Source organism: Crocodylus siamensis, chromosome 7 (assembly GCF_052110815.1).
Source record: "Crocodylus siamensis isolate JL-2025a chromosome 7, ASM5211081v1, whole genome shotgun sequence".
Lineage (NCBI taxonomy): Eukaryota > Metazoa > Chordata > Crocodylia > Crocodylidae > Crocodylus > Crocodylus siamensis.
This window is the reverse complement of record NC_143401.1, coordinates 97,627,166-97,638,268: the sequence shown is the minus strand read 5'-3', so window position 1 is coordinate 97,638,268 and position 11,103 is coordinate 97,627,166. Positions and strand designations below refer to the sequence as shown.

Below are 11,103 nucleotides of genomic sequence, written 5' to 3'. Positions count from 1 at the left end.
AGAGGGGACACCAGTGAATATGGCTGCAGAGCCACGTTCTCCCCCACAGCTCCCAGGGCTGGTCCCCAGGCAGCAAAATGTGCTCTAAGTACCGGGGGCCTGTCTACACTAGGTCTCCTGCAACAGGGAGGCCAAGTGCCTTCCTCTTGCCTCCACAGCCAAGCCCCCTGGTGCTGGGGGGCAGCTCACAGGCTCCTGCAGCGAGCTGGGGTCTGGAGCAGGTGCTAGAGGGATGTACCCTGAGAGGCTGGGGTGAGGGGCAGGGCTGGGGGTTGCCCCCACAACACAGCAGGACCCCCCTCCTGGTGCAGCAGCTCGTAGCTACATCAGCCCCCCTGCCCCTGAACACAATGAGTCTCTTGCCCCAGTGCTGCATCAGCAACTTTTATTGTCTGGTTTCCAGTCCAGGTGCTCGAGGGGGGTGTAACTGTGTCCTCGAGGGGGGCTGAGACAGGGCCCCCCCGTCACTGGGGGCCATGCATTAGTGTCTGGAGTGCGGCAGTCTGCCAGGAGCGGCCTGGTCCGGCTGTCTCGAGTTACCCGCTCCCCAAGAGCTGAGGCAGCAGAAAGGCAGGGAGGGCCTCACAAAGCGCTCTGTGTCTGAGCCGGCTCGGGGGCAAAGATGGAGGGGTCAGGCCTGCACGGCCTGGCATGGAGCTCCCCCGCGCCTCCGCTCGCTCCTCGGCATGGCCCGGCTGCTTGCTAAGGAAGGGCCGTGAGCGCTCCAGCTACCGGCGCTGGTCTCAGAGGCCTGGTGCAGAGGACGGAGAGAGGAAGCTGAGCCCCTGCCCCAAAGCACTTGGGGCCCCGCTGGCTAGCACGCAGGGCAAACACGGAGCGAGGTTCAGATCTAGTCTTTCACCCGGAGCCGGGGCCACACTGGAGCTCCTAGCCCGGGTGCCTGTTCCCCGGCGCCATTCACACGTTGCCGCTTTGGTCCGGCCCGAGCATGGCAGTCCTTGGGGCCAGCTCGGCGCCTGCCCGGCGCTCCCGGGGTGGGGTGGGTGGGGGGATGCCGGGGCTCTGCAGGGCATCGGCATAGAGCTCATCCTGGGCCTGCGGGCGCTGCGCCACACGCTGCAGCAGCGGTTTCAGCAGCCCCACGGTCAGCGGGGTGCCTGGGGCAGCAGTGAAGGGAGTGGGGTCGCCTGCCCCGGGGCTGGGCAGGTGCTGCAGCACAACAGCAAGGACGTCTGTGGCCGCCAGGTCTGGGGGGCACAACTCCCACAGGGCGCCCAGGTGCGGGTCCAGCTCACGGTGCTGGGCTACCTCGGCCAGGAGCGTGGTGAAGATCTCCTTGTTGAGCAAGGGGCTGCGTGGGCAGAAGCGGCGGGCAGCCTCCAGCACACGGGGCCAGTGCCGCAGCCGCACGAGGAGCCGCACGGCCTGGAGCACGGCCTTGGGCCGCGCGCTGCACAGCAGCAGATCGATCTCCAGGTCCTCATCGCCGGCGGCCCCGGCCCGCCGGCTCAGCACGGCCAGCGCCCGCTTGTAGAGCGGCACGCGGCCCTCGGGCCCGTCCTGGCTGCCGTAGGGCCACGCGGTGCCGGCATACTGCTGCGTCAGCGCCACGAAACGTGGCAGCCACGTGGGCTTGTAGCGGTGCAGGGAGCCACAGATGAGCTCGAAGAGCGGGAGCGCCCCGTTGCACCCTCCCTCCGCCTCCCGTGCTGCTGGGCCCCCCAGCACCTTCTTCCAGATGTCTGGCGTGGCCCGGGCAACCAGGAGCCCGTCGGCGCCCTGCCGCAGCTGCAGGCTGGTGCGCACGGCTTTCCAGGTGGCCCGGGGGAAGGAGTGGAAGATGGTGTTCAGGTAGGCCAGGTTGTCCGGGTCCAGGTCCGAGTGCAGGAGGCGGGTGAGCTCCTGCTCCACCAGCTCCTCGCAGTAGCTGTCCACCTCGCCCTCCGGCGCGCCCACCACGCAGGCCTTCAGCGCCTCCAGGCTGCGGTAGCTTTGCAGCTCCAGGCTCAGGGTGCTCAGCAGCTTGGTGTGGGGCCCCAGGAGCCCGTGGGGTGGCTCATGCTGCGGGCGCAGGCCATGGTGCAGGATGGCTGCCAGTGCGATGGGCGCCTGGAACATGCCACCCTTGCGCAGCTTCTCCACCGTCAGCGGCGCGCTGCTGAGGCTGCGGCGCTGGTAATACTTGCACGCCTCCTGGAAGACCAGCTCGGAGAGCGGGGGCTCCAGCCGCCCACCCGGCTCCGTGCCGCGGGGGACGTAGCTGTAGATCCCTGTTGGGGTGAGGAGCTGCAGCTCCTCCTCGTCCTCCAGGAAGTGTACCTCCTTGGTGCCCAGCACCATCTTGTCCAGCAGCTGCCCGCTGCCCAGGTCGACAAGGTACAGCAGGCCGGCCAGCGCGCAGGCCAAGGTGCCGCCCCGCGCGTGCAGCTGCGCCGGGTCTCCCGGGGCCAGCGCGCTGCCCCCAAAGTCGAAGATGCGCCGCCGGACGCCGTCGGGCTGCAGCAGGTCCACGGCGCCCCGGGGGCTGAGCAGCAGCAGGTCCCCCGAGTCCGACAGGGCGCAGGTGTGGACGTCCAGCGGGTCCAGGGCGGGCAGGAGCCCCGCGCACCCCGCCACCAGCTTCCTGAAGTCCAGCTCTGCCGCGGGCGGCAGGCGGTGGCTGCGCAGAAGCCCGCGGGCGGGCGCAACCAGAGCCACGCGGCCCTCCTGCGGGCACCAGACCAGCAGCAGCTTGGCGGCGCCGGCGTGGGCGCCCGGGGCGGGCAGCAGGAAGACGTGGCGCGCCGCGGCCAGGACGCGGTAGCAGGGGCAGTTGTGCAGCACGACGCGCACGGGGCCCAGGCGCGCGCCCTGCTCCGCCACCTCCAGCGCCCGGGTGCAGACGCAGTAGCGCAGGGCGGCGCGGGCGGGCGCGTCCAGGGGCGGGCGCTCCTCGCACCACACCAGCCCGGCGCCCTGGCTGCCCACCGACACCACGCGGGCGCGGGCGCCCTGGCACAGCTCCAGGCTCTGCAGCAGCCGCCAGCCCGGCGCGGGCCCCGGGCGCCACAGCTCGGCGCGCCCGCGCTCCCACACCACGGCCAGCGCCCACGGCGCGCCCACGAACACCAGCCCCGCCACGGCGCCGTCCGCGCCCGCCGCCCACGCGTGCTCGGCCGCCGGCTCCGCGCCGCGCCGCGCCAGGGCCAGGGCCAGCACCGCCGGCTCGGGGGGCGCCGGCCGCAGCACGACGTGCCGCCCGTCGGGGCTGCCGCGCACCGCGCCCGCGCGGCCCCCGCCCAGCAGCGCCCGCAGCCGCCGGCCCGGCCCCGCCGCGCTCAGCTCCCACACGGGCCGCAGCGCCCCGCCGCCCCGCATCGCGCCGCCCGCACCCGCCGCCCGCCTGCAGCGCCCAGTCAGTCACGAGGCGCGGGCTTGCCGCGCCCACTTCCGCCCCGGGCCGGGAGCGGGGCAGGCTGGGAGAGTGAGCGCGCGCGCGCGCGCGCGTGCGTGTGCGTGTGTGTGTGTGTGTGTGTGTGGGGGGGGGGCGGCTTGCACGCGCCTTCATTGCCGCGCGCGCCGTTGTGTTTGCACACGCCGGTGTGTGCGCGAGGGCTTTGCACGTGCATGGTCACGCGTGCTTGCACGAGCACTTGTGCGCCTACCGGCCCGGCGCTAGGACCGTGGGGGGCCGGTCGGCCGACAGGGCGCGTGCGCGTGCGCGTGCGCAGCGGGGCGTTGGCGCCTGCGCCCTGGCAGCCGGAGCCGCTCGCCCCGCAGGTAGGACCCGGGCACCCCCCTCCGCTGGCCGGCTGCAGCGCCCCGCCCCCCGCCCCGCCCCCCATGCAGCCCTGCGGGCGGTCCCCACCTGCCCCCCGGGCACTCCGGGGGGGCCCTACTCGCATCCTTAGGCAGCCCTGGGGCGCCCTAGCTGCCCCCCATACGCACATGAGGGCTCCCAGTTCCCCTGCACAGCCCTGGGGTCCCTACTGGCCCCCCCCAGCGCAGGCCTGGTGGGGGAGCTGGAGCCTCGCCGTGACGATGCCCTGTCCGTGCCCCTTGTCTTGGCCCCGCGGGGCTGGATTGGGGCCCAGACCCGGGGGGCAGAAGCTGGGTGCTGCGACACCCCGGGGTGCCAACGGGTTTCAAGCACGTGGCGCCGGCTGGCGTGGGAGACCCGCCGTGGTCTGTGGAGGTGGGCAGGAGACAAAGAGATGCCGAGAGCCGGTGCTGTCCCGGGGGCACGGGGTCCAGCAGGGCCGAGCCCCACCTCTGCCAGTGACCCCCTAGGCTAAGCACAAGGAGGAGCCGGTCAGTGCAAGCCTGGGCCCCGGCACGCCAGTCGTCGCGGGCATCTTACATTCGCGCGTCTGGCCCTGGAAGCTGTTACTTGCGGCTGCCCCCCCGAGCTAGTTGGTCTCTGAGGTGCTGCCCTGCCTTGCCTTCTGCGTGGCTGCGGTTTTAGGGGGGAGAAGGGGCCCACGGGGTGTTTAGCTCTTGGAGGAATCCTTCTTGGTGGGGAATTGCCAGTGTCTGCGTGGGGCTGGACATGGCCGGCTTGCCCGTCCACTCGGCGGCGAGACGATGGAGGTGGAGTGCGACGGCCTCCCGGAGGGGTGGCATGCGAAGGGACACGATGTTCTGGGCTGAAGAGCTGAACCAGCAGAAAGGGGGTGCAGCATGCAGCGCCCGTGGACCCATGCCGGCTCCAGAGGGGGAGCTCCAGTCCGCATGGGAGGAGAGGAAGGACCGGACTGTAGCATGGTTGCTCTGGGCGAAGTGGGTGGGAGTGCAGGGGAGTACCCCATGCCCGCCGCGGTGGGCCATGCCGGGTGGCAGCCCAGTGGCATGCCCTTCCCTGGTGCATGGCCATGGTGTACATTGTAGGCCAGACCAGAGGTGTGTACGTCTGCCCTCATCCTGGGCAGGGGAGAGCCGTGTTCCTACATGCAGGTGTAGGCTGGAGGGGAGACACCAGCTCAGACCTCTGTTACCAGTGAGCAAAACTAAAAGGTCGATGTGCTTGCTGCTGGTGGCTTGAGTGCTCTGGAGAAGCTGGGCCTGTTTGGTCACTGGAGAAGCATGGAGACACTTTCTTGCCTCTTGCGCGGTCCCTGCACCATCCTGGCTGCAAGGCTGCAGGACATCCAACGTGGGAAGGGCTGACTCAGTGGCCAGAAGCCCGAACAGTTTGAGTTCTCTCGCCCCATTTGCACAGCGTGCTGGGTGCTTTCTAGGTGCATTGGGAGATGAGTTCCCCTTCCCAGCTGTTTCCGTGCTCCCGGACGGATGCTGCAGGGCTTGGATGTGGCCCTGGCTACGTGTAAAACTTGGGGTCGGGCGAGAGGGGTTGTTCGTGCCAAGTGCTTAGAAAAGTGGCTGCCTTGGGGCTGAACCCTTTAGGAGCCTGGTGGTAGGTGTAAGCAGGCTGAGGCTGCCTTTGTGTGGGGTTGCTGAGCACAGCTTTGCTTTTGACTTGGAGGATAAAGCGCAGGAGGTGGCAGATTGTGCATAAACCCCTCACATGACCTGAGCACCCGTCCAGCACTCTTTCTCCAGGGGAGGCTGGAGCCCTCCATCACTTTCCTTGCTATAGGGGAGTGTTCTGGGCTGGGCTTTTCTTCTGTGTCAGAGATCCAGTCTTCCCAGGGCCGCACCCCAGCTGTCTTGGCCTGTGGCCACAACCCACCCCCTTGTTGGGGAAGCACTGACTCACTTCCCTTCCTGCCCAAAGCTGCTTTTGTCTCTACCTGCAGGCTTTCCCAAGCCTGCTGAAGGGCGCTCTGTGCTTGAAGCCTTGTCTAACATCTCTCCCAGCTAGACATTGGCTCCAATAAAAGATATCTGCAAAAAACCCTTCTCAGATTTGTCCTGAGAGTTCTCCAACACCTTCTGTCTCCGTGTCTTGCAGCTGGGCTAGGAAGAACGTGGCTTACTAGTCCCAGCCACTTCCATCTCTCTCCTTGGTCCAAGTCCAGTCAATTGAGTGAAGTGCTCCCACGGTCTCTAGCTCATTGCGTGAGGGCAGAGGCTTGGTTGGCAAGATGAGTGTGTGTAGACCAGTGATTCTCCGATGTTTGCAGCTACAGCCTGGGGGGCCGCGAGATGTTTTCAGGGGTGCCCTGGGGTGTTGTGCTGTGGTCGCGCTGGGAGGGGTACATGCAAATGTGATCCACAGCATAAACCCCGGGGCTTCCAACAGAGACCCAGAGTGTGAACACCGCTCTGCCTGACTGTTGAGTTCTTTGCAACCGGGGATTGCTCTAGGATTTTTCTCTAATCAAAGAAAGAGGGTAGACAAACAGTTTGGCATTTTCCAAGTGGGGCCTGGGCTCTAACCAGGTGGAGAACTACTGACATAGGCTGTGGGGTGACGTGCAGCTGTTTAGCCAGTTACTGTTACAAAACTATGTACTAGGCACTGGGGCTGGGGGCTGGACTGGGCCAATGATCTTGCTGGCACCAACCCTGCAGGGTCCCGGCTGGGGGGGTCTTGCCCCCATGCTCAGGTTCAGCCCCACGCTGCACTGGGGCAGGAAGGGATTTCCCCCCTGCTCAGACTGGTATGGACTGGGGGGGTTTGCCTTCCTCTGCAGCGGGGGCACAGCCTTGGCCTGGGCTCTCTGCAGTGCCCATGAACCCCCTTGGCGGCAGCAGGATGTTGGTGGTCGCAGCCCCGCTGTATCCGGGGGCAGGGGTAGAGGTGGGGGCAATGCCTGGGCTGTGTCAGGGTGACTAGTTTTGCTTTGAGGTCAGACACAGTGTTTGTCTGGGCTGCTTTGGACAGGCCTGATCCTGCCGCAGGCTGGATGTGACCCCGCAGCTCCCTGCTAGCCCCATGGCTCTAGGACTCTGTGCTTTACCAACTTGCTGAGCGCGTGTGCTATGGGGTCCTGGTGAAGGGATAAACGTAGTGCCCATCCCGCCAGTCTCGGGCATGCCATTGTGCAGAGAACAGAACAACAATCCGTGGTGCGGGGGTGTGGGCGGTCGTCCATCTCAGAGCCATTAGCATGGCGGAGTCCGGTCCCTGGTGGTGCTGGACTCAGAGACGTTACCTTTTAAATCAAGATGATCCCCTAGCACATCCCAGGCTTTCAGGGCACCAGCGCTACTGAACAGTAAAGCCGAAAGACAAACCCTGGACCTCGGACTTGCAGATCGAGTGCAAGCTTGATTCCAGCGTCGTGCCTTTCCCAGCCCTGAAAACCCTGCTGTATCAAGAGGCGAACGTTTGAGGATGCCACATTGGCTTGATGGACCACACAATGGCACTGGCTGGCCTGGACCGGGGAAGCCGTTTCCCAGGACTGGGCACAACAGTCAGGTACAGCATCTGTCTTGGCTGCATCGCCAGTCGAAGAATAGATGTTACGCAGCAAACCTTGGGCTCTGCACTGGGAGGCGTGGGCCAGAGCGTGATCCTCTGCCAATACGAGCACGCCCAGCTGTGCAAGCACTAGTTCGGAGCCATGGGGCGTGCTCTCACTGGCCTCTTGCTCACCTTGCTCACCAGGGTGTTCACCCTGTCTGGGTCTGTGTTGTTAGAGGCCGTCGCCTGCGAGCAGTGTTCTGGAGCTGGCATGGCATGCCATGCCAAAGGAACAGCTCAATCCACGTTGGGTGGCAAAATCTCAGAGTGGTCACTTGTTGCTTGGACAGTGCCCAGCTGATCTGCTGTCTGCCTCGGACTGATGGGGAGATCCCTGCTTGCCTGAATGGACCAACGCTGCTCTGACTTCAGCTGAAGAGAGAGACGCGAGTCTGTGGCTGGTGCTTCACCCTCCCTGGACACCCCATCGCTGACCTTGGGCAGCCATTCTCAGGCCAAAAAACATTTAAAGACTAGTTTGACTGGGCATCAAGGAGCAAGAGACCCTCCAAGACTGGGCTGGATTAAATCTGACTTCAGCAGGAACTAGGGAGCCCCATCTCTGCCTGAACTGGCTTTTGTGACCCCTTTGCTCCCATAGGCTTAATGCTTGCTTTTCTCTCCTTGCACGGCCCCTTCTCTCTCCCCTTTCCCTTGTCCTTTCTATTCTAACCTCTCTCTTCATTCCCTCTGCTTTGTGCACGGACGTCCTGTCGCAGCATCTGATGAACTGAGTGCACAGCAGCTTGTGCTTTCTCTCCATATCATTGTATTTAGTAGGTGCATATCTCCCCTGCCCCTTTCCCCTTGAAATGTCTGTCCTCCTTGTCTCCCTTGCCCAGCTGGCACGCCTGCATCTTCTGTTCCTTCCCTCTCTGCCATCACTGGGATCTTTCTCACTCCCATCTCTGGATCAGCTTCTTTGTTTGCAGGCGGGTTGTTATTTCTTTCCCGTTCTTATCACATCATTTGTCCTGCTCTTCCCCAGCTCCTTTTTGGTGCCTTCGCTTAAATCTTTCAGCTGAGTCCAGGACTGCCCAAGCCCCAGCCCATGGGCTGATTCTGGCCTCCAGAACTGTGGCACGCAGCCTGCAGGGCTCCTCGTGGGTCAGGATGTTTGGTGGGGGGCAGCGCTGGCTGTTAACTCTGCCCTTCACTGCTGACATCCCACTGTGCAGGGCTGGGACTGGACGTGACCCCAGAGCTCCCTGCCCACCTCATGGCTCTGGGTCCTATGATTTCTGTGAACACGAAGCTACTAGAGCTGTGGTGCCTGGGCTGTGTCTAGAAGAAAAGCTTGTTGACTGCAGCCAGTTAGCAGAACGGCTCGTTACATCCCTCTGCTCATGCCTGCAAAGCTTACGCTGTGATGTTGCATATGCTCAGCTCCTGTACTCTGCACAGCTGCGGGACTCCTCCGTGGCTCTGGGCAGGCTTTGTTACATGGACCTATTCCTATTGCCCAATGTACTGTACACCAAGAGCAAGCCATGTCCACCACCTGTCCGGACTTTGGTGGGGAGTGGAGATTTCTGCTTCCTCCGCCAAGGTATGGCGGACCAGGTGCTGCAAGCAGTCAGCTTTGCCTGCAGTCTCTCTAACATCAGCATAGACCCGACCAAATCCTTGTTCCTATTTCATGTGGGATTTCACCGCCACCTTCCTAGACATGGGGCCAAGGCACTGAAACCCACTGCCTCTCTCCCTTTCGCAAGGCGGACACGTGGCGTATTGACTTCCTTTTCCTTGACTTGATGACCCCAAAGCAGTGCCAGCTGGCTGGTCAGCTTTGCCATTGAGATTCATTAGTGGTAATCCAATTACTGGCGCACATGTGGATGGGTGTGTTTGGAGGCGGGGGCTACCTCGGACGCAGAAACTTGTGATTATCTTTGGGAAGCCTGTTATGGGCCATCTAGGCTTGGTTCTTGATTGGCTTTTGAATAGGAGCCGCTCTGTTCCCAATTACTTTTCCGATTGGGATGGTGTCTTCATTCCCATGACGCCCTGAGTAAAGAGTGCCAGCTCCGAGAAGGAAGCTGGCAAGAGGATTGAACAGTGCCTGACCTTTTTCTCCTTTGTTTGACTGAAACCTGCCCTTGAAGTTGCATTTAAGGGCATGGTGGGCTGGGGAGGTGCCCGTCTGGTGTGGGTAACCTCTCAGTGTAGTGGCCATCACGCTGACTGACCCCGTGCCCACAGCTGAGGGACCCCAGATCTCAGCTTCAGAGCTGGGGTCCAGGTATCCTTCAATCCTGCTGGCCAAGGGAAGGCCAAGCTCCCCCCATGCAGTGGGTCAGGCGCCCGGCGCTGGAGATTGCACTCCCCCAGGCCGGAGGGCTGCAGAATCCCAGAGGCTGGGAGAGCCTGGAAGAGTTTGCAGTGTATTTATCTCCCCTGTATAATGAGTGCATGGCCTGGACGGGCGCTGGGGTCTGTGCAGCTCCCTTGGTGATGAGGTGTGAATGGCAGCGTCTAGGCAAAGGCAGCCTGTTGTCTTGATGGTAGGCTTACGTTGTGTTTAGATGATGGGCTTGGGCTGGTTTAGGCAGAGCTAGACTGGATGTGACCCTGCAGTTCCCTGTCAGCCCCATGGCTCCCTGTATGATCTCCTCCCTGGAGCTGGTGCTATCTCCTCTCTCCTGGTGGCACCCTTTGAAGGCTGTTGTGGCCCCCTGGTCGAGAGCCATGGCTGGGGAGCCCCCTCCCTGCCCTTCACCTGGTTTCTAGCACTTCCGCCCATTCCAGGCGCAGGTCTAGGGCAGAAGTGCAAGAGGGCCAGAGCCTGTGAGGGGTTCGGGCACTGCTCTCTGTACTGCCTTTCCCCTCCCCACACACCAAATCGGGGCGAGATGCCGGGCAGCGCATGTAGAAGCCATAGGTGGGATTGCTGCTTCCCGGTGCCCCTGGGAGTGCTTGCTGCCAGGTGTGGTGGAGGCTGGGAGCTCGGTGGGCTTCGAAACGGGACCTTGCTGGAGAAACAGCCTCCTTGGATGGTGTTGCGGGGTGAGCAGGAGCCCTCTTGCTCCTGGACAGAGCAGCGAGGAAGGGACCTGCCCCTCCGTCGGTCGTTCTGTAGCTGTGCACTGCGGCGCATCTCCACGCTTCGCTTTGCAGCAGGAGACTGGGTCTGAGTCCATGCCTGTGCCCCCTCCACATCTGACCTGCCGGGGACTGTGGCTGCTTGTGTCCATGTAGAGCTGCCTTTTAGGCCCCGTTGGAGAAACCTTTTTCTGAAATCCGGTGTCTCTCATCCGCAGGCTGCCCCCATGGCGCTGGCAGAGAAGAAGGGCGGGTTGCTGCGGAAATCCTCCGCCTCCAAGAAGCCACTGAAGGAGAAGGTTGTGCTCATGTACGACGAGATCTTCACGGTAAGAGGCCGGTGGGTCCTGGTGAAACAGCTCTCTGTCCAGGCAGAGTTGCTGGGAGGGGGTCCCAGCTCGGGCTTGGCACAGCTCTGGGGGGCTGCACTCTGAGCACCCCAGTGCCGGGGAGCCTCGTCGGCTCTACTGACCGGCCGTGGCAGCTCATGGGTTCTCACAGGAACGTCCTTCTTTTTCAGATAGATGACCCCAGCAAGCGCAACCCGCGGTTCTGGGAGGAGCTGTTCCTCATGAAGGTGATGGCAGGGGGACACTTGCCCCCATGCCCTGGGGTTTTCCATGTGCCTGGCAGGTTTGGCTGCCCCAGCTCTTCCCATTCCCCCCAAGTCCACAGCAACTGGGGAAATGCATTTGTCACGAACCTGGTTGTGTTCTGGGGGCTCATAGGGCATCGTAAAGGTTTTTCTG

The 11,103-nt window shown here is 63.4% G+C and overlaps 2 protein-coding genes across 4 annotated transcripts in view; one reads left to right on the top strand and one right to left on the bottom strand.

Moving 5' to 3' along the window:
* Positions 1-768: 768 nt before the first annotated feature.
* On the bottom strand, positions 769-3,402 carry HPS6 (HPS6 biogenesis of lysosomal organelles complex 2 subunit 3). Its single transcript, XM_090057235.1, has one exon. It carries the CDS (start codon positions 3,316-3,318, stop codon positions 919-921), a length of 2,400 nt encoding a protein of 799 aa, XP_089913361.1. The 5' UTR covers positions 3,319-3,402; the 3' UTR covers positions 769-918.
* Positions 3,403-3,456: 54 nt separating this feature from the next.
* The window catches only part of ARMH3 (armadillo like helical domain containing 3), a 92,172-nt gene continuing 84,525 nt past the window's right edge, over positions 3,457-11,103 (top strand). Inside the window, exons 1-3 of one of the 3 annotated variants that reach the window (XM_090057232.1) lie at positions 3,457-3,720; positions 10,573-10,683; positions 10,875-10,931. In XM_090057232.1, the coding sequence (XP_089913358.1) occupies positions 3,568-3,720; positions 10,573-10,683; positions 10,875-10,931 (321 nt within the window). In that variant the 5' untranslated portion in view covers positions 3,457-3,567. Of the gene's footprint in view, positions 3,721-3,849; positions 4,136-9,791; positions 10,441-10,572; positions 10,684-10,874; positions 10,932-11,103 lie in introns of those variants that run through there. The other 2 variants (XM_090057230.1, XM_090057231.1) reach the window with 2 other exon arrangements.

Excerpts from the sequence above, each read along its gene's own strand:
- HPS6 (XM_090057235.1), bottom strand. The coding sequence starts at position 3,318 with ATGCGGGGCGGCGGGGCGCTGCGGCCCGTGTGGGAGCTGAGCGCGGCG.